Below are 27,540 nucleotides of genomic sequence, written 5' to 3'. Positions count from 1 at the left end.
CTGCACTGTACTGAAATCCAGAATATGAGACGGATCCCCGACATATTTTCGGAGCATGGATACATGGAACACTAGATGAACACCTGATAGACTAGGTGGCAAAGCAAGTTCATAAGCCACATCTCCAATTTTCTTAAGTATCTCAAAAGGCCCAATATACCGAGGGCTCAACTTGCCTTTCTTCCCGAACCTCAACACACCCTTTATGGGTGAAATCTTGAGCATAACCTTCTCCCTAACCATGTGAGCAACATCACGAACCTTCCTGTCGGCATAACTCTTTTGTCTAGACTGTGTCGTGCGAAGCCATTCCTGAGTTACTTTGACCTTCTCTAAAGCATCATGAACCAAGTCAGTACCCAATAGTCTAACCTCACCCGGCTCAAACCAACCCACTGGAGACTGACATCGTCTCCCATATAAAGCTTCATACGGAGCCATCTGAATGCTTGACTGGTAGCTATTATTGTAAGCAAACTCCGCAAGTGGTAGAAATTGATCCCAAGAACCCCCAAAATCAATGACACAAGCGCGTAGCATATCCTCCAATATCTTAATAGTGTGCTCGGACTGTCCATCCGCCTGAGGGTGAAATGTTGTACTCAACTGAACCCGTGTGACCAATTCTCACTCCACTTCCCTCAAAAACTGTGAGGTAAACTACGTACCCCGATCTGAAATAATGGACACCGGCACACCGTGTAGGCAAACAATCTCGCGAATATAAATCCCAGCCAACCGCTCCGAAGAATAATTAGTACTAACTGGAATAAAATATGCGGACTTGGTTAGCCGATCTACAATCACCCAAACAGCATCAAACTTTCTCAAGGTCCGTGGGAGCCCAACTATGAAGTCCATGGTAATACGCTCCTATTTCCACTCCGGGATTTCAAGTCTCTGAAGTAATCCTCCTGGTCTCTGATGCTCGTACTTTACCTATTGACAATTTAAACAACGAGATACAAACCCAACTATATCTTTCTTCATTCGCCTCCAAAAATAATGCTGCCTCAAATCATGATACATCTTCGCGGCACCTGGATGAATGGAGTACCGCAAATTGTAAGCTTCATGGAGAATCAACTCACACAAACTATCTACATTAGGCACACATAGCCTGCCTTGCATCTGTAATATACCGTCATCTCCAATAGTTACTTCCTTTGCATCACCGTGCTGAACCGTGTCCTTAAGGACAAGCAGATGTGGATCATCATACTGGTGCTCTCTGATGCGATCATATAAAGCAGACCGAGAAACCACACAGGCCAAAACTCAATTCAGCTCGGAAACATCCAACCTAATAAACTGGTTAGCCAAAGCCTGAACATCCAAGGCTAAAGGCCTCTCTGCTACCGGTAAGTATGTTGAGCTACCCAAACTCTCCGCCTTACGACTCAAAGCATCGGCTACCACATTGGCCTTTCCGGGATGATGGAGAATGGTAATCTCATGATCCTTAAGCAACTCTAACCACCTCCGCTGCCGCAAATTAAGATCCTTCTATTTAAACAAATATTGTAGACTCTGATGGTCGGTATATACCTCACACTGGATACCGTACAAGCAATGCCGCCAAAATTTTAAGGCATGAACAATAGCTGCTAACTCAAGATCGTGGACTGGATAATTCTTCTCATGTACCTTTAACTGTCTGGACGCATAAGCGATCACCCTACCGTCTTGCATCAGCACTGCGCCGAGACCAATACGCGACACGTCATAGTACACAGTAAAAGACTCTAAACATGTAGGTAACATCAATACTGGAGTTGTAGTCAAAGCTATTTTGAGCTTCTGAAAGCTCTATTCACAGTCATCCGACCACCTGAACGGAGCACCTTTTTGGGTCAATTTAGTCATAGGCGATGCAATAGACGAGAATCCCTCCACAAAATGACGATAATAACCGGCCACGCCGAGAAAACTATGAACTGAAGATGGTCTGGGCCAACTCTGAACTGCCTCTATTTTCTTCGGATCCACCTTAATTCCTTCACTGGACACTATATGTCCTAAGAATGCCACCGAACTAAGCCAGAACTCACACTTAGAGAATTTGGCATAAATTCTTTCCTCTCAACCTTTGTAATACAATACTCAAGTGTTGTGCATGCTCCTCCTGGCTACGTGAGTACACCAGAATATCATCAATAAATACTACGACAAATAAATCAAGATATGGCTAAAACACACTATTCATCAAATGCATAAATGTTGCTGGGGCATTGGTTAGCCCAAAAGACATCACAAGAAATTTGTAGTGGCCATAACGAGTTCTGAATGCTGTCTTTAGAATATTCGAATCCCAAATTTTTAACTGGTGATACCCAGATCTCAAATCAATTTTGGAGAACACCCTCGCTCCCTGAAACTGCTCGAATAAGTCATCAATACGCGGCAAAGGATATTTATTCTTGATTGTCACTTTGTTCAACTGCCTATAATCAATGCACATCCGTATAGTACCATCTTTCTTTTTCACAAACATAACCAGTGCACCCTAAGGTGACACACTAGGTCTAATAAACCCCTTTTTTTAAGGAGTTCCTGAAGTTGCTCTTTCAATTCTTTTAAACTCAGGGGGTGCCATATGATACGGAGGAATAGAAATGGGCTGAGTGCCCTACACCAAGTCAATACCGAAATCAATATCCCTGTCGGGTGGCATACCTGGCAGGTCTGTAGGAAATACATCTGGAAAGTCTCGCACGATCGGTACTGAATTAATAATAGGAGTATCAACATCAACATCTCTCACAAAGGTCAAATATGACAGACATCCCTTTCCAACCATACGTTGAGCCTTCAAATAAGAAATTATCCTGCTAGGAACAAAATCTAGAGAACCTCTCCATTCAACCTTTGGCAACCCCGGCATCGTCAATGTCACGATTTTTGCGTGACAGTCCAAAATAGCATGACATGGAAACAACCAATCCATACCCAGGATTACATCGAAATCAACCATACCGAGTAATAAGAGATCAACTCTAGTCTCCAGTTCCCCAATACTTACCACACACGACCGATACACACGGTCCAGAGTAATAATATCGCCCACAGGTGTAGATACACAAACATGTGAAACTAAGGACTCACATGGCATATCCAGATAATGAGCAAAATATGATGATACATATGAATAAGTGGAACCAGAGTCAAATAATATAGAAGCCTCCATGTGGCACACTGAAACAATACATGTGATCACTGCATCTGAGGCAACATCATCTGGTCTGGCAGGAAAAGCGTAGAATCTGGCATGACCGCCACCTGACCGGCCTCCCCCTCTTGGGCAGCCCCTACCTGCCTGACCCCTACCCCGAGCTGGCTGGGTGGGCGGTGTAACTGTTGGTACTGGTGTCGTTGGTCGAGAACTCTGCTGCAGAGCCCCACTCAACAGCCTAGGACAATCTTTCTTGAAATGACCCAATTCTCCGCACTCGAAACAACCCCTCCTCTGACGGAACTGTTGTTCCTGATAACCCGAAGAATTACCTGTAGAAGCCTGAGCGGACGAGGCATGATGAGAACTCTACGCTGGTAGTGCACTGAATGAAGACTGGTCTGAGTGAGCACTATAAGAACCGTGGCTAGCTGATGCACCACGATAAGTTGGGCGACCCGTCTGAGCGTGTCTGTAAGAACGACCCCTACCGCGGTAAAACTGACCCCCCGAAGGAACACCGGTGAAATCACATGAACCACGAGGCCTTTTAGGCTCCCTCTCAACCCGCTCCTGGCTGCGAACCATCTCAATCTAATGAGCAATGTCGACAACCTCATCGAAAGTAGCACCAGATACTCTCTCTTTAGTCATGAGTAATCGCAGCTGAAAAGTAAGGCCATCTATGAAACTCCTGATCCTTTCCCTGTCTGTAGGAATCAACCAGATAGCATGACGGACCAATTCTGAAAATCTCATCTCATACTGTGTCATGGACATATCACCCTGATGAAGCTGCTCAATTTGCCTGTGCAGCTCCTCTCTGCGGGACTGAGGTACGAACTTTTCCAGGAATAGACCGGAGAAATGTTGCTAGGTAAGAGGTGTTGCACCGACCGACCTATACCTCTCTTAAGCCTCCCACCATCTGAAGGAAGCCCCAGAAAACTGAAAAGTAGTGAATGAGACCCCACTGGTCTCTAGAATACCCGCTGTCCAAAGCATCTGTTGACACTTATCCATAAAACCCTGAGCATCGTCTGACTCCACACTGCTAAAAGATGGAGGTAAAAGCCTCTCAAATCTCTCAAGTCTCCTCTGCTCATCATTTGGCATAACAGGAACTACCGGGGCTTGAACAACTGCAGTCGGCTGGGCTGGTAGTGCCCCCGGTATTTGAAGTCTCTATACTACCTGGTCTGGAGTACATGCAACATGGGTATGAGTACCTCCCCCGGCCTGAGAAGTGGCAGGTGCGGCCTGAGCCGAAACCACCTGATCCAGACCAGTGCAAGCTACCAATATCTGGGCCAAAGTCTCCTGAAGGCCTGGAACCTCAATGGGGACAACTGGTGCCTGAGCTGATCCTGTCGGCTCAGCTATATCTGGAATCTGCTTCTAAGCTGGAGCAACTGGTGGTACTACAAGTGCTGGTCCAACTGTGGTACGAGCTACACATCGATCTCTACCTCGACCCCGGCCTCTACCATGGCCCCGACCTCTCGCGGCCCTAAATGGTGGCACTGGTGGCCGACCGTCCGATCCGGTAGTACGTGTCCTCACCATCTATGAGAGAATAGAATAACATAAATTTAGTTTCTGGAATCAACAAATTCGCACGATAGAATACAAGAAAGAAAAATTTTCCTAAGGGTTATGCAGTCTCTCGAAGATAAGTACAGACTTCTCCGTACCAATCCGCAAGACTCTACTAAACCTGCTCATGACTCGTGAGACCTATGTAACCTAGGCTCTGATACCAACTTATCACGACCCAAAATCCCAACCTGTCATGATGGCGCCTATCTCAATACTAGGCAAGCCAATAATCTCCATAAACCACAATTTCTCTTTAAGTTTGAAAATACAAAAATTAAATACAATACAAAATCCCACAAATACTGATACGAACACTTCCCAAAACCTAGTGTCACTGAGTACATGAGCATCTAATATGAATACAAGTCTAGAAAATACGGTCCATAATATTCTAAGACCAAATAATGTAAATAATGAGATAAGGAAGGAGAGGCAAGGTCTGCGAAACAAGGCAACTACCTCTGAATCTCCGAAAAATCAACTGTGCAAAAGAATCAACATCTGCTATGTTCGGGAACACCTGGATCTGCACACGAAGTGCAGGGTGTAGTATGAGTACAACCAACTCAGCAAGTAACAATAATAACTAAGGAATTGAAGATAGTGACGAGCTTCACAATTATAGTTCACTTTCAGTAATTCTAAAAAAGAATAGACATGCATTCAAATCTGGAAGTTTAAATCAAATCAATTCTTATACAATTCAATTTCATATAATCCGGATATAAAATCATTCAGAGAATTTCACAATAATGACAGATAACAACTAAGTGCAACAACAAATGAAAAGAAAATACAGTCTCTCAACTCGTCACAACAACTCAATCGCTCGGCTCTCAGCCCCCAACACTCACACTCAATGGGTACCCCCGCTCACTGGAGGTGTACAGACTCCGGAGGGGCTCCTACAGCCCAAGCACTATAATCTGGATGGACAACTCACGTGCTATAATATCCTGCACGGACAACTCACATTCCATAATATCCTTACCTCACCGACAGGCCCTCAGCCTTACTCAGTCCTCAACCTCTTTAGTCTCTTGGGCTCTCAGAAATTACAAAGATCGACCCAAACAAAGATAACATAGTGTATCAATAAATATCCAGAAAGACTGAGGTATAATACGCAAGAAAAATTATGACTGAGTACAAGATAGCAATTAGCAAATAATTCAATAAGTACGCGACCTATGCGGGTCTCAACAGTACTATAACATAGTTTAAGCATGATTTCTAACATGATTTATAGTCAAATTTCTTCAACACACAGAGAGCATATAACTTACAATAAATTATTCAACTATACAGTTTCCACGGGACGGACCAAGTCATAATTCCCTCGGTGCACGCCCACACGCCCGTCACCTAGCATGTGCGTCACCTCCAAAATAATCACGTGACACAAAATCTGGGGTTTCATACCCTCAGAATCAGATTTAAAACTGTTACTTACCTCAAGCCGTGAAATTCTTATTTTGCAATGTCCTTTCCTCGTGAATTGGCCTCCAAACGCCTCGAATCTAGCTATAAATAATTTATTTCAGTCAATAAAATTTATTGGAATTAATTCCATAAGAAAATACAAATTTTCCATAAAAATCCGAATTTTAGCTCAAAAATCGCCCATGGGGCCCACGTCTCGGAACCCGACAAAAGTTATAAAATCTGAAAGCCCATTCAATCACGAGTCTACCCATACCAATTTTACCAAAATCATACCTCAACTCGACCCTCTAATCTACAAATCTTATTTCCAAATTTCTAAGTTCTAATCTCCGATTTACACCTCAAAATCATGTAATCTAGTCGGATTATTAGATGATAATATAATATTATGGAGTAGAAATAATTATAAGGGACTTACCTCAAGTTTTCCTTGAAAATCTATCAAAAATCACCTCTCCTCAAGCTCCAATTTGTCAAAAAATGGCGAATGGGACGAAGTCCCTGTTTTTATAATTCTGCCCATACAACCTCGCTTCTGCCTCGATCTTGGCCTTCGATCGAGGTCCTCGATCCTGGGACTTGATCATGGGCCTCGATCGTGGCTTCGATCCTGATCCTCGATCATGGCCTTCGATCATGTCTTCGACCCTGCCTTCGATCGTGGCCCTCGCCCCTGGGCTCGATCGTGGCCCTCGACCCTGGGCTCGCATCTGGGCTCGATTTCTGGTAGATTCTCGGCTCGATTCTAAGAGATGGAATTTGCAGCAGCTATTTTAGTCCATTTTTTGATCCGTTAACCATCCGAAACTCACCCGAGGCCCTCGGGACCTCAACCAAATATACCAACAAGTCCTAAAACATCATACGAACTTAGTTGAATCCTCAAATCACCTCAAACAATGCTAAAACCATGAATTACACCCCAATTCAAACCTATTGAACTTTGAAATTTCTAATTTCTACAATTGACTCCGGAACCTGTCAAATCACGTCCGATTGACCTCAAATTTTGCACACAAGTCATAAATGACATAACAGAGGTATTCAAATTTTCAGAATCGGATTCCAACCCCGATATCAAAAAGTCACTCCCCCCGATCAAACTTCCCAAAAATTCAACTTTCGGCATTTCAAGCCTTATTCCACTACGGATCTCTAAATAATTTTCCGGACACGCTCCTAAGTCCAAAATCACCATACGGATCTATTGAAATCATCAAAATTAAAACCCGAGGTCGTTTACACATAGGTCCATATCCGGTCCACTTTTCTAACTTAAATTTTTAATTATGAGACTAGTTGTCTCATTTCACTTCAAATTCTTTCGGACCCGAACCCACTAACCTGGTAAGTTATAAAACAACTATAAAGCATAAATTGAGCAGTAAATGGGGGAACGGAGTTAAAATACCCAAAACGACCAGCTGGGTCGTTACAATCATTCATTGTGCTAAAGCTAGAAAACAGTAGCTCGTCGTGTTTAAACTATCTAACGTAACAATAACCCAGTTTGGAATTTTACGTTGAATTACCCTGCATCAGCAGAAATGAAAATTGAATTTTGCAGTCTAATATATTTTTTTTGACAAGTTATTACCCCATCGAATCTATTTCTAATAATTACATTAAATACCATGGAGTTCCATATCGTTGCGCAAAGTCCTTACAAATTATTAGTACTACTAATAACGACACAAGACAGAAGCAAAGAACTAGAGATAGGGTGATAGAAATTGGCCAAACTCATTGGTAGATGCACAATGATCCATTTGGGCATAGCTATCTAAGTACCCAGCGGTGGCAGAAACATCCACAAAATCAGAAGGCATGGTTATTTCTATATTTTGCCATGAAGTAATAGAAGATGAGATATGTGGGGAGAAAGATAGAGTGACGGTACTCGAGATATGAGGGATTCGATTCTCTAAATCCCTTAATATAAGTTCAATCTGGAGAGAAGAGGGGAGAGGGGAGAGATGAGAGAAAAAAGAAAAATGGTATAACTAAATCCCTTAATTGAAGGCACAAATAATGGAATGAGAGTCATTTAAGGTGAATTGTATATATTTTGTAACTAAAATGTGTTTAGGTCGGATAAATACCAAAACATAAACATTTTTCATAATACGGTTTCAAATAGTGTATAGAAATAAAAAAATCCCTATGGTATATCAAGATGGTCCATTTTCCCTTTCTTAACAGATAAACCAAAATATATAAATGGCAGTCTATTTGGAATTTTCTCAACATTATTTATTGAACTAAATTACCACTTGTAGTGCATACTTAATAACATTTTTTTCTTTTGAAAATAATTTTGTGACTTTGTACGGCACGTAGGGGTTGATTGGAAGATTTGCTGTTGAATAATAAAAAAATTGTCTTTAGATTTTTGGGGAACATAGTCACATGCACCATCTATTGTTCTAGATGCTCGTGGTTAAATTTGAAGAAAATAGCTAATGTATTATTGGTCGGTCACTAGCTAGTGTCCGACGTATCTTTTTTTAATTACACTTCAAAGTTCAAATCAAAGGCAACTACGGATTTGGTTTTTGGTTCATTCTAACATGATGAGCAACTTGTTCCTTGATTTCGTTTCCGGTCTTCCGAATTTAAGATTGTAAATTCATAATGAATGATACAACATAGTAATGTAGCTTATTAACATCCATATTCCTTTTTACTGAAAACAAGTTTATTGATTGTCTTGTTGATTGTTAAATCGTAGACTGAAAAAAGATTACTACTGTTATATAAGGAATTAGTATCAGGGCGGCCCGTCCATAAAACGGGTAAAGCAATTGCTTTAGGGCTCACATTTATGAGGCCCCATTTTTTGGTTATACCTAAATTCTCTCTCTCTCTCTCTCTCTCTCTATATATATATATATATATATATATATATATATATATATATAAAATAAGATAAAAATTAAAAAAAATTATAAAGTGAAATAATACGTGAGAAGTTTGCATAAAAAGAGAACATAAATTTGAAATAGTGGACCACAACTTTCTCGAGCAAAGTGAAAATAGAGGTGTGCATTATATTATATTTTTATACTTTGTTCTTCAATTCATGCCTCCATTCTGCAATAGCCAAAGATCAAGCATTATTGTGGAGCTTCAGGGTTCAGAGTTCAATGTATTGATTCAAGAAATAGTGGAGTATTTTTGTTCGTTCTATTTTCATAATTCAAGTCTTATGACAAGCATACTCGAGCAGAAAATTTAATTTGATATCAAGTTATCCATTCTTGAACCAGGTTCTATCATTCTATCTTTTTATTATTTTCTCATCTAAAATTTAATATTTTGCTATTTAGTATATTTTTAGATTATTTATTAGAAGATAAGTATGTCAAATAGAAAGTATGAATCTGGTTATGAAAAACTCAAGAAAAGAAGAAGAATTCAAAATCTAGTGCAATCTCAAAAAGGTGCTCTTGATAAATTTTTATTGAATTATAAAAATCTTGAATCAGAAAATTTGGGAGAGCGTTCTCTAGATAAGCAAGTTAGTAATTCGATTGAGTTAGATAATTCTAAAATTAATAATATTCAAGTAGAAAAAGAATAAGTAAGTGACAAGTTGGAAATGAAACCTCAAAAAAATCAAGAGCTTATGAATGAAATAGATAATTCAACTCCTATAAATATATATGATCCTAGTCAATGGACTTACCTAAGAAGCTTTTTAAAATTAAAATTGATAAAATCTTACCTAAGATCAACAATGTATCAAGAGAGATTAAATGTGTTAGCTATATTGTCAATTGAGAAAGACTTATTAGGAGAAATTGATTATAAGAAAATTATTAGTAACTTTGCATCTAAAAAAACTAAAAAAATTGACTTCAAATAAAAAAAAAATTAAAAACATTAAGGCCCCTCGTTAAAGTTTGGCTTTAGACCTCAAAATACGTTGGGCCGCACTAGTATATATATAACATCTTAACAGGAAGAGTTTACTTCTAAACATTTATGGTGCAGAATTTTTTTACACAATGAGATAACTTAAAAAAGAAATTACTACAAGTAAATTTTTATAATAAACATTAATTGATAATTTCGTAAAAATAATAACTAATATCCAAGTATAATTTAAACTATATAGATAATGTAAAAAAATTGTACACTGTTAGACGGTAGTGACCCCTTGCATTTTTTGTTTTTCTTGTGAATCATTGATCTTATAAGTCTATATTTTGCATCTGTCCCTATCACCTGGGTGATGCCTAAGAAAGACAAATTTTGTGTCTCCTTTTGTACAAATTATTATGACAAATTGACAATAATTAGCGTTAAAACGTTTTTCGCTCGCTAATTGATCAAGTCTGCATGCTTTTGTACAACAAATTAATTAATGACTATGACTTATAGTTATACGAACCAAAACTTTTTCTTACGTTATCAAGGTTAGTGAAAGGCATGCAAATTGGGTGCATTTAGAGCCCGTGTGGACATAAGAATTTATTCAATTTTTTTTCAATTTTTTTTAATTTTTTTTGAAATTAGTGTTTGGCCATAAAATTTTTAATTTTCACTTGAAGATGAATTTTGAAATTTTTCGAAAATTTAAAAAACTCCAATTTTTTTTTTTTTTTAAAATTATTTTTTACTCATATCACTCACAAAACTTCAAAAATAACCCAAAATTATATTCATGTCCAAACACAACTCTAATTTTCAAATACTATTCATTTGAAAAAAAAATTCACTTTTTTTTTTGGAATTTTACAATTCTAAAGTCCAAACGCCCACTTTGTTTCTGTTTTAAATATATATCTTGATATAAAAGACACAAGGAACATAAAAATTCCAAAATTTAAAAATTTAATGATTAAAAATCATAATGAAAACTAGATCATGTTAACCTTGACATTTTGTGATGAGGAAAGTAATATTTTTTGGAAAAAAAGTATTCAGAGAAAATGTGTAAATGACAGGATGCTATCCTATCCTTTTATTTCTCCTGTATATCCTCTCCGCTTGGACCACATTTTCATTGCAAAAACATGACAATTTTCATATTTTACGATAATTATTATTGAAGTGAAGTGTATCTAAACAAACTAAGCTCAATAAGCTTTCGTTTTCGAAAATGTCCCTCCTATATTTAATTAGCTAAATTGTAGTGACTTAACTATCAAGTGAATACAAGTTTTTGGCACATTACGTGCATGCATATCACTCAATTATTATGTAAAAATTGAGATATTAAATTAATCCAATTTTACAAATAATACTCTTTTTGTCTTAATTTATATGACACATCATCCTTTTTAGTGACTCAACAAAAAAAATATTATTTATAATTATATAAATGTCTAACACTTATTTTAGACTATAATTCTTAATATTTTATATTTTTAAAGTTTGTGCCTAATCAAAGAATGCCACGTTGTTTTTCCGAAGATAAATTGAAAAGCTGAGGGATACGTGGATAAGCTCGAACAGAAAACCGGTTGGACCGGTAATTAGGGCAGAGAAGAAAGCCGGCACTATAAAAGATAAGAAAATAAGAGTGAAGCGGTTAGGGCGTAAACGAAGAAACGAAGCCGGAGAAGAGGGCTCTTCTTTTCGTGGAGAAGAACAATTATAGGAGTATTATCTTATCCTTATTCTTACCAAAGGTACTATTATGCTAATTACATCCTTTTATTCTCAGATCTAATCGATTTAACCCTAATTTATTTCATCTGTAAGCTTAATTTCTTCTTCCTCGTTATAGTTATGCCAATTTGTGTGTTTTTTTTTTTTTTAAAAATTATTTGTTTACGATTTGTGAATAATAGATGGATCGGTACCAAAAAGTGGAGAAGCCAAGGGCAGGAACACCCATTGATGAGAATGAGATTCGGATTACTAGTCAGGGTCGCATGCGCAGCTATATCACCTATGCTATGACCTTGCTTCAGGTGATTTTTCATATCAAAATCTTTTTTATTTAATTTTATTGTTGTTTTCTGTTTGTTTACCGATTTTATTGTCTCAATCCCGTCTAAATAATTGCTTAGACACTGTAAATGTTGATGTGTGTACCTTTTTATTAGTAATCGGAGAAGGAAATTTTGAAGTCATGATAAAATATTGTTTAATGGATTTTAATCTATGTAAATTGTTAAATTTGTATTGATGTGGATTGTTTTCAATCGTTTTGAAACGTCCTAAGATGCTAATGTGTAATTCTTAGAAGTGTTTGTTTGTTTTATGCTTTTGTTGCATTAGCTTGCATTGAGAAGAGGGTGATATGTTGTTGCATTAGCTTTGCTTGTCTTGCCGTTAGTAACACTTATTTTAGTGGTTGATGTGTTAGCTTTTGTGTAAATTTTGGTTATGTTTTGTTAAGTGCTTGTTTATCTATTTTACTGCCTTCATCCCGTTATATATGTGTGTCTAGACACATTAAGTTTAGCTTATAAAATTTATTAGTTATAGTAGAAGGAAATATTGAAGTAATGAGTGAATAAAATTTTGGTTGATTGAAGCATCTCATCAAAGATTAAAATTTGCGTAGTTTATCGGATTTTGTGTCGTTAATATTATGAAATTTGTATAGAAAATGGATTGGGTGTTGGTCATGTTGAGAACACCTTAAATGGCAATATGTAGGGGTGGGCATAGTTTGGGCAAATCCGAAATCCAAATCGAAATCCGAACTTTTTGGATTTTTGGTTTGAATTTTCGGATTACGGATTGAATTTTGGATTTAATTTTTAATTTTTTTTGGATTTAGGATTGGATATTGGATTTGGTACTTCAGATTTGTGTATTTTCGAAAATCCAAATTTTTTATACTTTATATTTAGTCAATTATCCATATGCCAACAGTAAGAAGTCCAATACCTTATCCATTAGTCATTATCTCATATATTCGATTCTAATTACTAAGTTACTGTAAGGATATTTTCTATTTGGACTAGTTTTACTATTCTTACATCTTATCGGCCTTATTAATGTATTTGTTGTATTTTTTTTATAATGATTTTATTACTTGAATACTTTATTTGGCAGATTGCAGTGAGAATGAGGAACTTTTTAGGTAATTTAACATGAATACTTTATTTGGATGTTCATTTTTGTAAGAAGAAGAAATATCTAAACTTATAGGCTCAAAATCGAGAATCCGAAATATCCAAACCGATTAATCCAAAACCGAACTTAAAAAATCCGAACCAATCCGAACTTATTTGGATTGCCATTTATTTAATCCTTATACCGAATATCCAAACCGAAATTTTTATATTCAATTCGAACAGCCCGATCGCCCATCCCTAGCAATATGTAATATTTTGAAATGTTTGTTTTGTTCTATGCTTTTGAAATTGCTCAAGTTCGTTTGTCCCTGGATATAGGCCGTGGAATTTGTTTTTAATCTAACTTCTTTCTTTGGTTTGAGTTGACCTCACCTTTTGGGTTAAAGAGTAGAAGAGGATGTTATTTTGTTGCATTAGCATTGCTTATACTGCCCTTAGTAGCGCTGATTTTCCTGGTTGATGTATTAGCTTTTGTATGTATTTAGTGAGATAAGTCACTTCTAATTATTCTCAAAGCACCCCTGAGTTATATGCGCTCAATCTGATCAATTTGTCTAGAAAAGTTAAAATTAAGAGTAATCAGCAGCAAATAATTTGTGCTTAATTCTAGGGGTTGGTATCGGTCGGTTCGGTTCGGTTTTGAATATTATTGGTTTGACATATTGGTTATCGGTTTATAAATATGCTAAACTGATAACCGAAATATCGGTTATCGGTTAATTGGTTATTGATTGTTATTGATTCGGTTATCGGTTTACCCGATAAGATAACTTATTTAGAGGGAAAAGCGTAGTGTATAACGGTAATTGATCTTATAACCTTGATCTCTTTCAATTATGTTGTAAAGAGTGAACAAAAGTTTCATGGACACATGTCTACCCTCATCAAAAAATTTGTTCAGTTGCATACAACAAAATTTGCTCAGATGTACTTCATATATTCACACACGAATGAACATCAATGAGATTATGAAATGAAAGAGGATGACTTCACCATATTAACTTACATCCTACCATGACAATGACGGAAGAACTCATTATTAACTTTTTCATCTAATGCAACAATGTTCAATTGTTTAAGAGCGAAATATTAAATTTATTGATACCGTGAAATGACCTTATCCAGCAATTGTAGCAAGTGCAATAACATATTATGTAAAGGTGGCACACGTACTCTGTTCTATTCGGGAGGATCCATTGGGAGGATCAATTAGCAAAATATACTGAATATTGGGAATTAGAGGACCATAATTACAAAAGCTTCTTTCATATAAGGAATTAAGATTTGCTCAAGTCCATTTGTCCAAATACGGTAGAAACAACAGAAAATAGTGGCAATTATACCTTGAAAATTAAGAAGTCCAAATATAGTACTAATAGATAATGAAGCCCTAAGGTGGCTTTATATACCTAAGAGTAAAATTATAATTTTAATAAAGCTTATTGGGTTATCGGTTAAACCGTTAATAAAATTGGGCAAACCGAGACCCGAATCGCTAACCCAATAATCAAATAATACAAATCCGTTATCGAACCATTAACCCAATAACCCAATACATATAACCCAATAAGATTTTTTCGGTTCGGGCTATCAGTTTTACCCAATATATACCCAGCCCTACTTAATTCGGTGGAAACTACCATTTCTTATTGTTTGTGGACTCCCGTCCCTCCCCCGTTGATCTTCTTGCATGGAGGAGGATTGGAGATTTTAATGTCAGTACTTGGAAAAAAGTTTTAAAACCTAGATTTCAGACCTTGCTTAAGCCTATATGTGCATGCATGTTTTTTACCATTCTATAATCAATATTATCCAGTGTGGTGTCGCTCTTCAGAATTTGTTGTCCTTTTTATTTATGCAACATTTTTAGGAAAAAGGATCAGATGAGATTGTGTTCAAGGCAATGGGCAGGGCAATCAACAAGACAGTGACCATTGTGGAATTGATTAAGGTAAAAGTGAACACTTCTTCTTTATACTTCCTGTTGTTCTACGTGTTCGATTTCTGATGAATTTTGGATATTGACATGGGCTTGTGCAGAGGAGGATTGTTGGTCTTCACCAAATAACGTCTATTACATCCACTGATATTACTGATACATGGGAACCCCTTGAAGAAGGCCTTCTACCGTAAGTGCATATTTGAAGCTTTGGGAATTAAGTTGTGATTTTTATTTAAAAAAATTAAAGTTGTGGTGCCCGATGTATTGTTCTTTATCTATATTTAACTTTTTTTATTGGCTGCAGTCTCGAAACCACCAGGCATGTCTCAATGATCACAATTACCCTCTCAAAAAAGGAGCTGGATTTGACTTCTGTGGGGTGAGTTTTTTGGTCTTTTTATAGTGGAATTTTTCTACCTTTTGGTATACTTCTTGGGCATTTTGCCCCAAACTTTAATGAAATTCATTTACTTTATAAAAAAATTGGTTTATTATATTACTAGTTGTGGAAGGAGATATTCATGGTTGAAAAATTAGTTACGAAGGAGAGTCAGTATGTAACGTTCCAATCTTGAGGAGGACTACACTTGTGTACGCTGCTTTACTCAAATGGTGCTCAATGTGCAAACCTTATAAATATGTGGTCTTCATGCAAGTATTATGATTTGTTGCAAGGAAATTGGTTTGCAAACCTTGTGGCCTCATGCTTTGCTCGCGCCTGCAGGTACCAACCACCATTGCCAGCAGACCAGGTGAAAGTGTTGACAGATTTTGACTATGATGGAGGTTTGTTGTTTTTTTAAAAGGATGCAAATACTGGTAATATGTAAAACAGAGTGGTATTATTTGCTAATATCTGAATATTTAAAAGGATCACCTAGTGGTGGACGAAGAGGCCGCGGTGGTAGAGGAAGGGGAAGGTCTAGAGGTTTCTCAGGTACGAATTCTTGTGTAGTTTTTTTTATGTTCTTTTTATTAAGGCTCCATTGATCATGTAGGATTAAACATATGATTCAGATTGCCCCTGTAAGCAGATGTTTTGACGCTTTTGGGGTGTTTTCTTGTTCTCTTGACCGTGAGAGTGTTTCTTCTAGGATATAAAATTGGATCGTTGGTTGAATGGCCCTCTATTTGTTCAATATTAAGATGAAATAAAATGATTTTAAACTGTTACCTTTCTCAAAATTTTGTTTAAAAAATAACAGAATATCACCTTTAATGCAAGTTATGTTCTTCCTTTACAACAACCAAGCATAGAGGAATTATGCATACATGTAGTGGTAAAGGGATTCATTGCCGGGGTAGGAGGAAGTATGCATACATGTCCTGGTAAAGGGATTCATTTCTGGGGGGGATAAATCACTTTTAAGAAAGTCTTTCAGCCAAAGAATGAGACACAAGTCAATAAAGTTCGACACTAGGTGAATTCTTCCCGTCTGTCATAATTGAGGTTCAGACTGCCGCCACGTACTGTGCTGATTAAAAATAATGTATGTCATCAAAGTCTAATGAGATATGCCAGTTCTATATATTCTTCTGAAATAATGTTCTTCATTAATGATGAATGCTAATATCTTATTATAGAAATAAAGAACAAAAGAACAAGATGAACCCTAAGCTCTGAGAAAAAAGCCAATTGTCAACCCTGAACATCGTTTTCCCAGCAACTGCTAACATATACATGTATAGAAGTGTGTTCCTTTTGCTAAGAGGTACATTTCCATTGAGTGAAGTTGTACGCTGAAAATTACAATTTTATAAATTGGAACAATTCATTTTGATCGCTTCAATGAAATGTAGGCTCGTTGGAGATGGTGCTGATAATTGCCGACTTAAGGTTTTGTCATGTCTGGACTTCCACCTGATGTTTTGAATTCTTATCCTTAAAGTAGCAGATTTTCATGACATATACAAGGAATACTCTCTCTTGTTTTGACCATATTCTTTAGTGCACCCGTATGTCAGGAATGATGAAAGAGTAGAGGGTTGCTCTACGTCATTGTGTAATTGGCTGATTTTAAGAATGCGAATAAAAGCGATTATTGTTCATGACATGCTGGCTGCTATCTTATCCATGCTGGCTGCTATCTTATCCATGCTGGCTGCTATCTTATTCAGGAAATGGCTTTATGTTGGCTGAATACGATGATGGCGGGTTTGATCGCAATCGGAGCTATGGTAGGGGTAGGGGTCGAGGCAGAGGTCGTAGCTTCCGTGGCCGTGGAAGGGGAGGGTACAATGGTCCTCAGGATGCCCAGCAAGATGCTGACTTCTACAATCAAGAAGCACCCATGCAGGGCCGAGGTAGAGCTTTGCTGCCTTTCCATAGTTTATTTTCTGTGAACTATTCTGCATATTTAACTCAGTGCTGATGATCAACTCTCCTTATCTTGCTCTTTCAAAATTTATCGTTACCGCTTTCATAATTTAATACTTCACCGAATAGTTTTCTTGCATTGCATGTGGAATACTTCGTGCTGTGATCATTCTTGTTCAGAAGCATTTTATGTTTATGCTGGAATGGGGTTTATGCAATGCCCTCTGTTCTTTCTGTTTCACTCTTGAGAAGATGCATCTCCGAATAGTAGACGTCGAGTTACTCCAACTGGAAGAACAATTGCTAGTTATCTAACGATCTCTCAATACTTGCCTTCTGTAACTAAGGTTTTTATTTGTTGTAGGCCGCGGACGGGGAAGGGGAACTCGTGGTAGGGGACGCGGTTTCAGAACTAATGGGCCGATCCATGGCGGTGGTGCTTAAAGATCAAACTTTGAAGAATACAGAGATTATGTGCTATGAGTGCCTGCTCCATGTTCTATGTTTTTTTTCCCTTCAGTTGTTACCCGTGTTAACAGTAGGTTATTGATCTGTAATCAGAGTAGACTAATTATAGATTTCATGACCGCCCGTATGTGGTGAGTTTTTTTGTTTTTTTTCTTGATATCTTCTAGTATTTTCTTTCTGGTAGATTAGGTGCTTGATCAAGTGTAATTTCCTTAGTGAGCAGCACATTCTTTAATTTGTCTGTGTTAGACATGTTCAGTGTTGACCTCAGTGCGTAAATTTGCCTCTGTTTTTAGTTGGCAGAATACTCAAATTACATAATTTCTGCTGCGTTTTATGCTTTAACTATTGAAAGTCTTCTGCTTTTACAATGACGATGAATGATTATAGCTTGCTCTATGGTTCGTAACAAACAGTGCAACATGACACTGGGGGAGGAGTAAGGGGCTTTCTCACCTCCTACGAGTTCTCGCGTGGTAAAAGAACTTGGATCGTCGATCTCTTCCTTAAAGATTCGGATGAACCAATGTTAGTAGATGGTGTAAAATTGATACTTGATGCGATAGGTATCCCTCTCTTCTTTGAGCCATCTTAGGACGGAGTGGAAGCTTCGATCTGAGCCGAAGTGGGTTGTAAGCTAAGCTGTGTATCATGCCCTATTAATATCTTATTAGTATGGAAAATCCTGTTATTTGGTTAACTATTTACTCGCTAAAGAAAATATACCTGCTTGCAAATGCTCTTGTGGCTTTGAAGGAGTTTATTTCTTACTCTTTACATCATAGTCATACTAGCAAAGAACAAAAATGCAAGAGAATAGCAGGAGCGTGAGACAAGGTTGCTATATGAATTTACATTATTCATGTCTCTCTATTTAAGTACGTTTCAATCCGATATTGTAATTTTCTAGCGACATAAATATCTCTTACCTAACAAATATTGGACCAAACTTAAATGTTCGAACATTATTGGATGATGTAACTGTGGTAATCTAAAACAAGAAGGACAAAATATTAGATATGGAAAATACCGTACACGTGGATGGAAATCTGAAAGCTTTAAAGAAGACTTATACAATTTGCCTTTGTTTTTGCCAGTTTCTCAAGGAAAGAATAATGTTAAGAGTTGTAAAATGATAAACCGACCAGTCAATAGTCATAAGTCATAACCTCTACAGCTTTTCTAATTCCTGGCAACAATTGCGGTGCTTTTCTTTTTCTTTTTATTTTTGCCTCTTTTGTGCAAAATTGTCCCGTTGGCATTCTTCTTCGATAAGAGCTGCAAATTTGATTTTTCAAGATTTTTGTAAGCTATTTGCATATTACTATATTATTTGGAAACTGGATATATTAATCAATCTCAAGTCTTGAACCAGTCAAACCTTTCACTTGTTAAAATGTCCAAATGATTGGCATGCAACAGTGTTTTACTTGATTGGATTAGATAGTAATCTATTCGATCTGAAATATATTTTGATAAAATAAATTTATTTGAAATACTTAACCTTTTAGGAAAATAAAAAGTTATTTTTCACTTTCTTTTCCCTATATTTGCCCTTAAAATTTTTATTAGTGAAATTCTAATTGAGTGAGACATTCAAAGAGAGGTAACAAATAATTTTGATAAATATTCTTATGATTAAGGTTCTAAATATCTTTCTTAATAGGTAGATTGGATGTAATATATTAACTATATAATCAGACGTTAGATGTGATTTTCTACAGCCAATTCCTCTAATCTACGTGTCGACGTACTGACTGTCCCGTTTGACAATTTGTTATCAAAAACCATATGGTGCCTATTTTTCTCTTAGAAAAAGAAAAAGAAAAAAGCATATGGTGGGTATTTTTGTCTCAAAAAAAGAAGAAAAATAAACATATGGTTGGTATTGAAAAAAGCATAAGGTAGACTCTTCTATCAACTACATATGTTTGCTTGACGGTGGAGACAATGATCACATGGGTAGTTTCAAGAATTGTCAAGATTGGAACACATTAAACACATATTTTCTACCAGAAAATAGTATTTTTCTATTACTAAAGTCTAAAGACCAAAAATAAAGACATGTTTCTACTTTTTCTCGATATACGCCGTAATTAAAGGCATAATTTGGTGTAAATGAGGAAAGACTTATGATCAACCAACCTTATGTCCAAAGAATCAGATTTAATCTAATTACATTTAACTTTTTTTTGTTTCTTTTGTATATATACTAAATGGTGATAATTGGAAAATGCTTTCACACTTGTGGTACAATGGAAATCCATTGTGCTAGGAACTTAATACAGTTGGATTTCAACATTTTCTTGAATCGCTGGAGTAGTACAAACATTAGTTTTTCGATCAAGTTTTGAATGATTTTCTAGTTAGAGCGCTATTTATAAAACGACAACCAAAACTATTCACTTGATTTTTCCGGTGACTCTGCTACGGATCAAAATACGCTATATGCCTATCATAACAAAGGCTCTACTTGTGGAAAATGAGTAATTCTCATCCTTTATTATAGCAAAATAGAATTTTCAAGAATATTCTGTTATGCACACTAAAATTTCTCGAGAAACACTGAAAGCAAAGCTCATAAATGACTTATGAAGATTCAGTATTTACACCAAATTATATTAGTTAGCGTAAAAAGTATTTTAAAAAAAAGGAAAAAAAAAGAGAGCCCCTCTTTATACTATATCTCAAAGATGGATTTACACCGATCATACCAGCCTAGATGGGGTAGATTTGCAGGAAATGTTATCAAGATAGATCTTAGTATAATTGTCGTTAAGTTATAAAATATAGGTAATATTTTAAAACAAAAAGGAATTAGCAGCTAGGTACAAAGCATAATGCAGAATCATTAGTATTTAATTGGACCACAAAGACAAGTAAAATGGTAAATAAAAAAGGTTTTAAAACACAAACATGTGGATTACACATGAGAATGATGGGACAGATGCATGTAATGTCAAAGCAAGGCCATGTGAGGTTGCATCAGATAAAATTGACGTGAAATATTGTTATATATCCTATGAAGAACATTTAATAAATTAGTTTTTCGTCGCATAAACAAACAAGAAAACACATTTGGAAAATATGAGAAAATTGAACAGAATTGAGATGAGATTTTGATCTATACTGATTCTCTGTTGGGAAAACCATGTGGTTCAGAATATAGGTTTGATATACTGAACATGGGAATAATTGAATAAGGTCCAGACATTTTTCAGATTTCTGCAGAGAAATTACAATATAGGAAATTTCATTATAAGTCTCTAATATATCAACGAATTTTAATTTTGATTCTTATAATATTTTGCAAAGTATATTTAACATCCAATTAATTAAAAATGTTTAATTTTGATTCGTCTGGATATGAATCTTTACATATTCAATGAATTATAACGATTAAATCATTTAATTACCAAGTAGTATTATATTAAATTTGTATTGCTATTCCATATATGAAAGTAATAAAGTACTAAATATAATGTCGACACAATTAGACCTCTCTATAACATCCCTCAATAACACTTCACTATAAAAGTCAAGCTTTTCCGGAACCAATATTTATGTTATGTTATAATATATGTTCTCTATGACAGCACTTCGCTATAACATCCAAAAATATTCGGAACAAACGAAACTGTTATAGAGAGGTTTGAGTGTATAACATTTCTTCCATGTAAGGGGTCCAAAAACATATATTTTTGTTAATTTAATATTAAAAAGAGCTTAGTGAAATATCACAAGGATCAAAATCGGAAAATATTAGTTATTGAGGGATTAAAAGTGTAATTATCCCTTACAATATTAAATAAATGGTGTCCTTTTTTTCTTCCAAACCCAATTGCAGTGATCACATGTGAGGTAGTTGTATTAAATAGTTTGCAACCCCCTATTATAAGTAGCAAGCTACTTTTCTTGGCTAAGCCATTATTTGTACACAAGTGATCCCAACTCCAATTCCTCAATCTTTCTTTCTCCACAAAAATCTCAATATTTCTTCTTCTGCTGCTTTGCTTTAACAAAAGAAAATGGCCAACATTGGCATTTTAGCATTGGGTTTCATATTTGGATTTTGTAACCTTTTTTTCAATGCAAATGGTTTCTCTGCTTCTGGATGGCAGAGTGCTCATGCCACTTTTTATGGTGGAGCTGATGCTTCTGGCACAATGGGTAAGCACAAAATTTTATGTAGGAAGAAATTTGGTTTGTTTGTTTCATTTTATATGACACTCATTCATTTTCAGCCTGTCAAATATCGCCATATAAAATAAAATGAGGGAAAAGTAAAAATGAGCTAATCTTGATAATTAAGAAGTAATATGCAGTCAAACTTCTTTATAATAACCTCGTTTGTTCTAAAAAAATTTGATTGTTATAGTAAAGTACTCTTATAGAGAACATATATTATAACATAAAATGAAAAATTGATTCCAAAGAAAACTTGGCCATTATAGTAAATGTTATTATAGATTACAGACTGTTATAAAGATGGACTGACTGTGTTTTGTTTCTTGTGTGGGACAGGGGGTGCTTGCGGATATGGAAATTTGTATTCAACAGGGTATGGTACAAACACTGCTGCATTGAGTACTGCATTGTTCAACGATGGAGGATCATGTGGTCAATGTTACAAGATTATGTGTGATTACAATCAAGATCCTAAATGGTGTAGAAAAGGAACATATGTTACAATTACAGCCACAAATTTTTGTCCACCAAATTATGCACTTCCTAGCAACAATGGTGGATGGTGCAATCCCCCTCGACCACATTTTGACATGGCTCAACCTGCTTGGGAAAACATTGGCATTTACAGAGGTGGCATTGTTCCTGTCCTATACCAAAGGTATTTTACTAGTTTACTTCTCTCACTTTAATTTAAGTGTGTCAAATTTAGCGCATGAAAATATAATTTGTCTAGTTCCTTCACGTTTGGATAGACCGATCGATTTATGCATATATTCATTAATAGGTTGGATCAATTTTGGAGATCAATTGTTTGAGACTGATGTGTAATTATTATTAGTACAAACCCAAATCGACCAATAAAGAAACTTATTAAAAAATATAAATATAGTTTTTTTTAGGTTTGGTTGGTTAGATATAGTTATGATAATAAATGAAAAGTACTTTTATTAGCTTGATTTGGTAGTTACAAAAATTATAAAATTATAAAAATAAGAAAAAGATAAATGATTTAAGTTGGATAGATTGAGTATTGTTTAGTCAAATTAATCTGCCTATCTTGAAGCAATAAGTTTTGGGCAGATTATGACTCATTTGTTTATTGATTCAACCAATTTAGCCATTAAAAAAAAATTACTTTTTTTCTGAAATTTTTTCACCTTCTTTCAAAATTAGTGTTTGGCCATAAAATTTTTAATATTCAGTTAAAGATGAATTTTAGAATTTTTCAAAAATTTGGAAAACTCCAAAAAATTATTTTTCAAAAATTTCATTCCAGACCACCCACAAAAATTCAAAAATAGCCCAAAATTGTATTCATATCCAAACATAACTTAGTTTTCAAATACGATTTTCACTTGAAATTTTTTCCCCCACATTTTTTCGGAATTTTATAATTTTTATGTCCAAACGCTTACTAAATTTAGTTCAACTTGACCATTTCATACCCCTAAGTCTGCTCAAATTACAATAATAACAAATCCAGACTAATTTCACAAATGGGTCTGGGGAGGTAGTGCGTATGCAAATTTTACCCTTATCTTATGAAGGTAGAGGTTATTTTCGATAAATTTAGGAATTCAAATTGTTGTCAGTTAATACATATCTGGTCTTGGCTCAGTGCTTGGACATAATTCTTTGCAATTTGACTTGAAAATTTGGGTGTTTTTTTTACAGGATTCCTTGCGTGAAAAAAGGTGGAGTTAGATTCACAATAAATGGAAGGAACTATTTTGAGCTATTGATGATAAGCAATGTAGGAGGGGCTGGATCTGTACAATCTGTTCAAATTAAAGGCTCAAAATCAAACTGGATGACAATGTCCAGAAATTGGGGGGCCAATTGGCAATCCAATGCATATCTCAATGGCCAACCCTTGTCTTTTAAGGTCACAACTACCGACGGTGTCACTAAAACATTCTTAAATGCTATCTCTTCCAACTGGAATTTTGGGCAAACATATTCAACCTCTATTAATTTCTAATTAAAGAAAGTTTGAAATTACAGGATTTAGAGTTCGTGAGTTCATACGTGATAGGCAGCGGCGTGCTTACTGTTTTGCTGAAAGCAGCCCGCCCCCTCTCCTCCCCCCTCCTCTCAATTTTCTCTTTTACACTGTTGGTTGATTTTTTTTAAAATTATTTTTTATTTAATCATCTGATATTCGAAAAACACTGGCCAGACTAATGGCTAAGGTTCGATAGAATGATGGTGGTTAAGTAAGCCACGAACTCTAGTCCAAAGATGCTGAAATCACAAATCTGTTGAAATTTATTGTGTGTATTTAGTATAGTTTGAAATTTGCATTTTTATTGTGATATCAAAGGAACAATAAGACACTTTTTGTCTTTGATGCAAATGTTGTAGCTGCATCAAGCATACTTCTAAAGTTTTTGCTCTTTCTTGTACGCTTGTAATATGGTCATTTTCAATGTTATATTATACATATTTTTGTTATCTTGTATCAAGTGTTTGTCTTTTTTGCTGCTAAATTAGTTCGTAAATAATTAAAGCAAACCTGGTTAAATTCTAATTCTTTTTTAAGTTACTAATTTTTATAAAGCCGATTAATAAAGCTTAAACTTATAAACTAATGGATAAATCTATTTCCCCTTACCAGATGGATAGAAATTTAGTCGGTTGGGTTCCACTATTTATGACACAAGTGTTGTAAATAAAAAAATCATATTGCTTAGTTAATTGAACGGACTATGTCTTCATTATGTGGACTTACAAGCAGTTGGAACTTGGAATTTTCTGTTTATAACTATGCCCTACTTTTATTATATTTCAACCCTATCTACCAACGCGATAATTCTATAATAGCATTCATAGTAAAGTCATTTGCTTATTTTTGTTTAACCCTATCCTCGATTGCGACAATAGCAAATCCTCTTTAAAGTACAAGAGAGATTGGTCCTTTTCTTGTTTTGGTTCAACCCTATCTCATAATAAACCAAAAGTTTTAAGTTATATGTACATCGCGAATATAAATTTTTTTACACTCCTCAAATTACTTCTACTTATTGTAGCAAATAATTTGTCTAATTTTACATTTTAAAGAATTTACCTATAGAAATCCTTTTAGTGAACTAAATCATTGTTTGTTTATACGGAAGAGTACTTTCATTTCTCAACACTGAATAAAGAAATGCGGTTTTATTTCCTCTGCGGCATATAAGATTAAATCAATAAGGATACAAGAGACACCATGCGCATAAATCCTCTCACAAAATTTTCTCAAAACTATACAGACACACACTTCGATTTTTTTAATATATTTTAGTTTAATCCATGGACTTCTTAAAATATTATTAACCCCCAAATGAATCAAAAGAAAGACAATCAATTTGCCTAGTAACTATAATTTGCATAATAACCGTTCGTAGCTACTATTCAATTGTTATTAACTTGTATCACTTGTATTCAACACTAATACAATATGTATATTCATTACGAATATAATATGTATCAACTGTAACCATATTTGTTCGCACAACGAATACAACTAAGGCGAAATACAGAAATACAAAAATAAAATATTCTTGTTGAGAGTCGAATTCAAGACCTTCACTAACTAAACAGGCGCTCTAACCAATTCAGCTACGAGAGCTTGTTGCTAACTATATTTGTTCGCGCAACGAATACAAAATATAGAAATACAGAAAAATAAAATGTTCTTGTTGAGGGTCGAACTATAGGCCTTCACTAACCAAACATGCGCTCTAACCAATTTAGCTACGAGAGCTTGTTGCTCAATTAATCTCTTATTTTATGGATTTGCTATAAGATTCAAATATAGCTACGAATGGTAAATTTTCTGAAAGTATAGTTACAAATAGTAAATACAGTAAAAATATTTGGGGTGTCGCGTAATTTTTCCATTAAACTTTAGCATATTTACTTGAAAGTGCAACTAAATGATCCAAAGAAAGGCCTCTTTGGGAGAAGCTTTGTTGCAATTGAGAGATGTCGAAAGTTGGACCTCACTAGACATAGAGCTTCATCCATCTTTTCTGCCTTTCGGCACGGCCCAAGTAGGTACTCCAGACTAAAACTATTGGCCCAATAAATAGTTTCAACATTAGTCTTGAAACCTCTAAAATATAACTTAAAGTCGAACATAGGCGTTAGGTGCAAAAAAAAAAAATCATTCTTAGGGATACTATTTAGATATTAGCCAATCTTATTTTATCTTGAAACTTTGAACTAAAAATCTTAACTTCGGACAATTCAGGACATTTTCGTCCTTAAAAGTTGAACTGAAAAACTGAAATTCAGGATGCACTGCTAATTTCTAAATAGCAACCATTTAGAGTGGCTACCTGATATCATTTCTACAACATAGGATATGCAATAGCAACGCTTGCATGCTAAGACCCCGATGGTGATCGAAAGAAAAAAAATAAATACTTAATTTCTTGCACTTAATGTGTTGGAAATTAAACCAAGATTAATTATTATTCCTAACTTGTCTAGGATTTGGTATTTACTAGGTTACTTAATCCATGTCTAGTTAGGTTTTATTTACCAAATTCATATTGGAATAGGTTTTGTTAGTCTAGTCAAATTTAGTTTGTAGTATTATAAATAGGGGTGCTACTACATATATTCTATTGTGGAGAGGTAGCTATGATGTAGAGAGATTCAAGAGTTTATGAGTGGTGAAAAAACTTCCTACCACGTACTCTCCCTTGTTTAATAAATTTCTTCTATATAGTCTTTGTTGAATTTTTTGCTTGTGCCTAAATTATTCTTGGGGTATTTCAATCTTTAAAATTGGTATCAGAGTTTGTGTGAGATTATGTCAGAGCCTGTGTGAGATCTAACAAAAAAATATGGAAGCTCTATTACCTAATTATCCCATTTTTGTGTTTGATGGAAAAAGTAATTTCGAAACTTGGTATCAACAGATGAAGAATTTTTTTAAGGCTATTGGATTATCGTCCACCATTGATGAAGGATTTGAGGAACCCCCGGAAGGTACAACGTTGACTGGTGATATAGCTACGAAATTGGAGAAGAAGAGATATTTAGATTATAAGGCACGCTACTATCTCGCTATCAAGATTGAATTGCATGTATCAAAAAAATATTTGCATGTAAGGTTATTAAAGGAGGCCTGGACAATCTTGGTGAAGTCATATCGAAAAGTTGCTGAAATAAAGAAGGAGAAACTACAAGAGTTTAGGAGTTAATTTGAGTTGGCTCATATGAGACCAACATAGTCTATCAAAGAACCCTTTACAAGAATTGAAGAAATAGTAAATGGTCTAAGGACCAATGGAGAAGTATTGGAAGAAGTTAAAGTTGTTGAAAAAATATTGTACTCTCTAAATTTAAAGTTTCACAACAAGAAAGTTATTTT

General features: G+C 35.4%; 2 protein-coding genes across 2 annotated transcripts; both read left to right on the top strand.

The window, feature by feature from the left end:
- The first annotated feature begins 11,716 nt into the window (after positions 1–11,716).
- Positions 11,717–18,300, top strand: LOC104097128 (uncharacterized). Its single transcript, XM_009603655.4, has 9 exons — positions 11,717–11,856; positions 12,019–12,141; positions 15,131–15,211; positions 15,301–15,389; positions 15,507–15,581; positions 15,927–15,988; positions 16,074–16,139; positions 17,321–17,506; positions 17,884–18,300. Exons 2-9 carry the CDS (start codon positions 12,019–12,021, stop codon positions 17,961–17,963), a joined length of 762 nt encoding a protein of 253 aa, XP_009601950.1. The 5' UTR covers positions 11,717–11,856; the 3' UTR covers positions 17,964–18,300.
- Positions 18,301–21,892: 3,592 nt separating this feature from the next.
- LOC104097127 (expansin-A11-like) lies at positions 21,893–24,636 on the top strand. Its single transcript, XM_009603654.4, has 3 exons — positions 21,893–22,157; positions 22,512–22,833; positions 23,850–24,636. Exons 1-3 carry the CDS (start codon positions 22,016–22,018, stop codon positions 24,154–24,156), a joined length of 771 nt encoding a protein of 256 aa, XP_009601949.1. The 5' UTR covers positions 21,893–22,015; the 3' UTR covers positions 24,157–24,636.
- The last annotated feature ends 2,904 nt before the right edge of the window (positions 24,637–27,540 follow it).

The sequence above is a fragment of the Nicotiana tomentosiformis genome, chromosome 4, assembly GCF_000390325.3.
Source record: "Nicotiana tomentosiformis chromosome 4, ASM39032v3, whole genome shotgun sequence".
NCBI classification, from domain to species: Eukaryota; Viridiplantae; Streptophyta; class Magnoliopsida; order Solanales; family Solanaceae; genus Nicotiana; species Nicotiana tomentosiformis.
The sequence above is the reverse complement of the archived record's forward strand: the minus strand, read 5'-3'. Positions and strand labels throughout refer to the sequence as shown.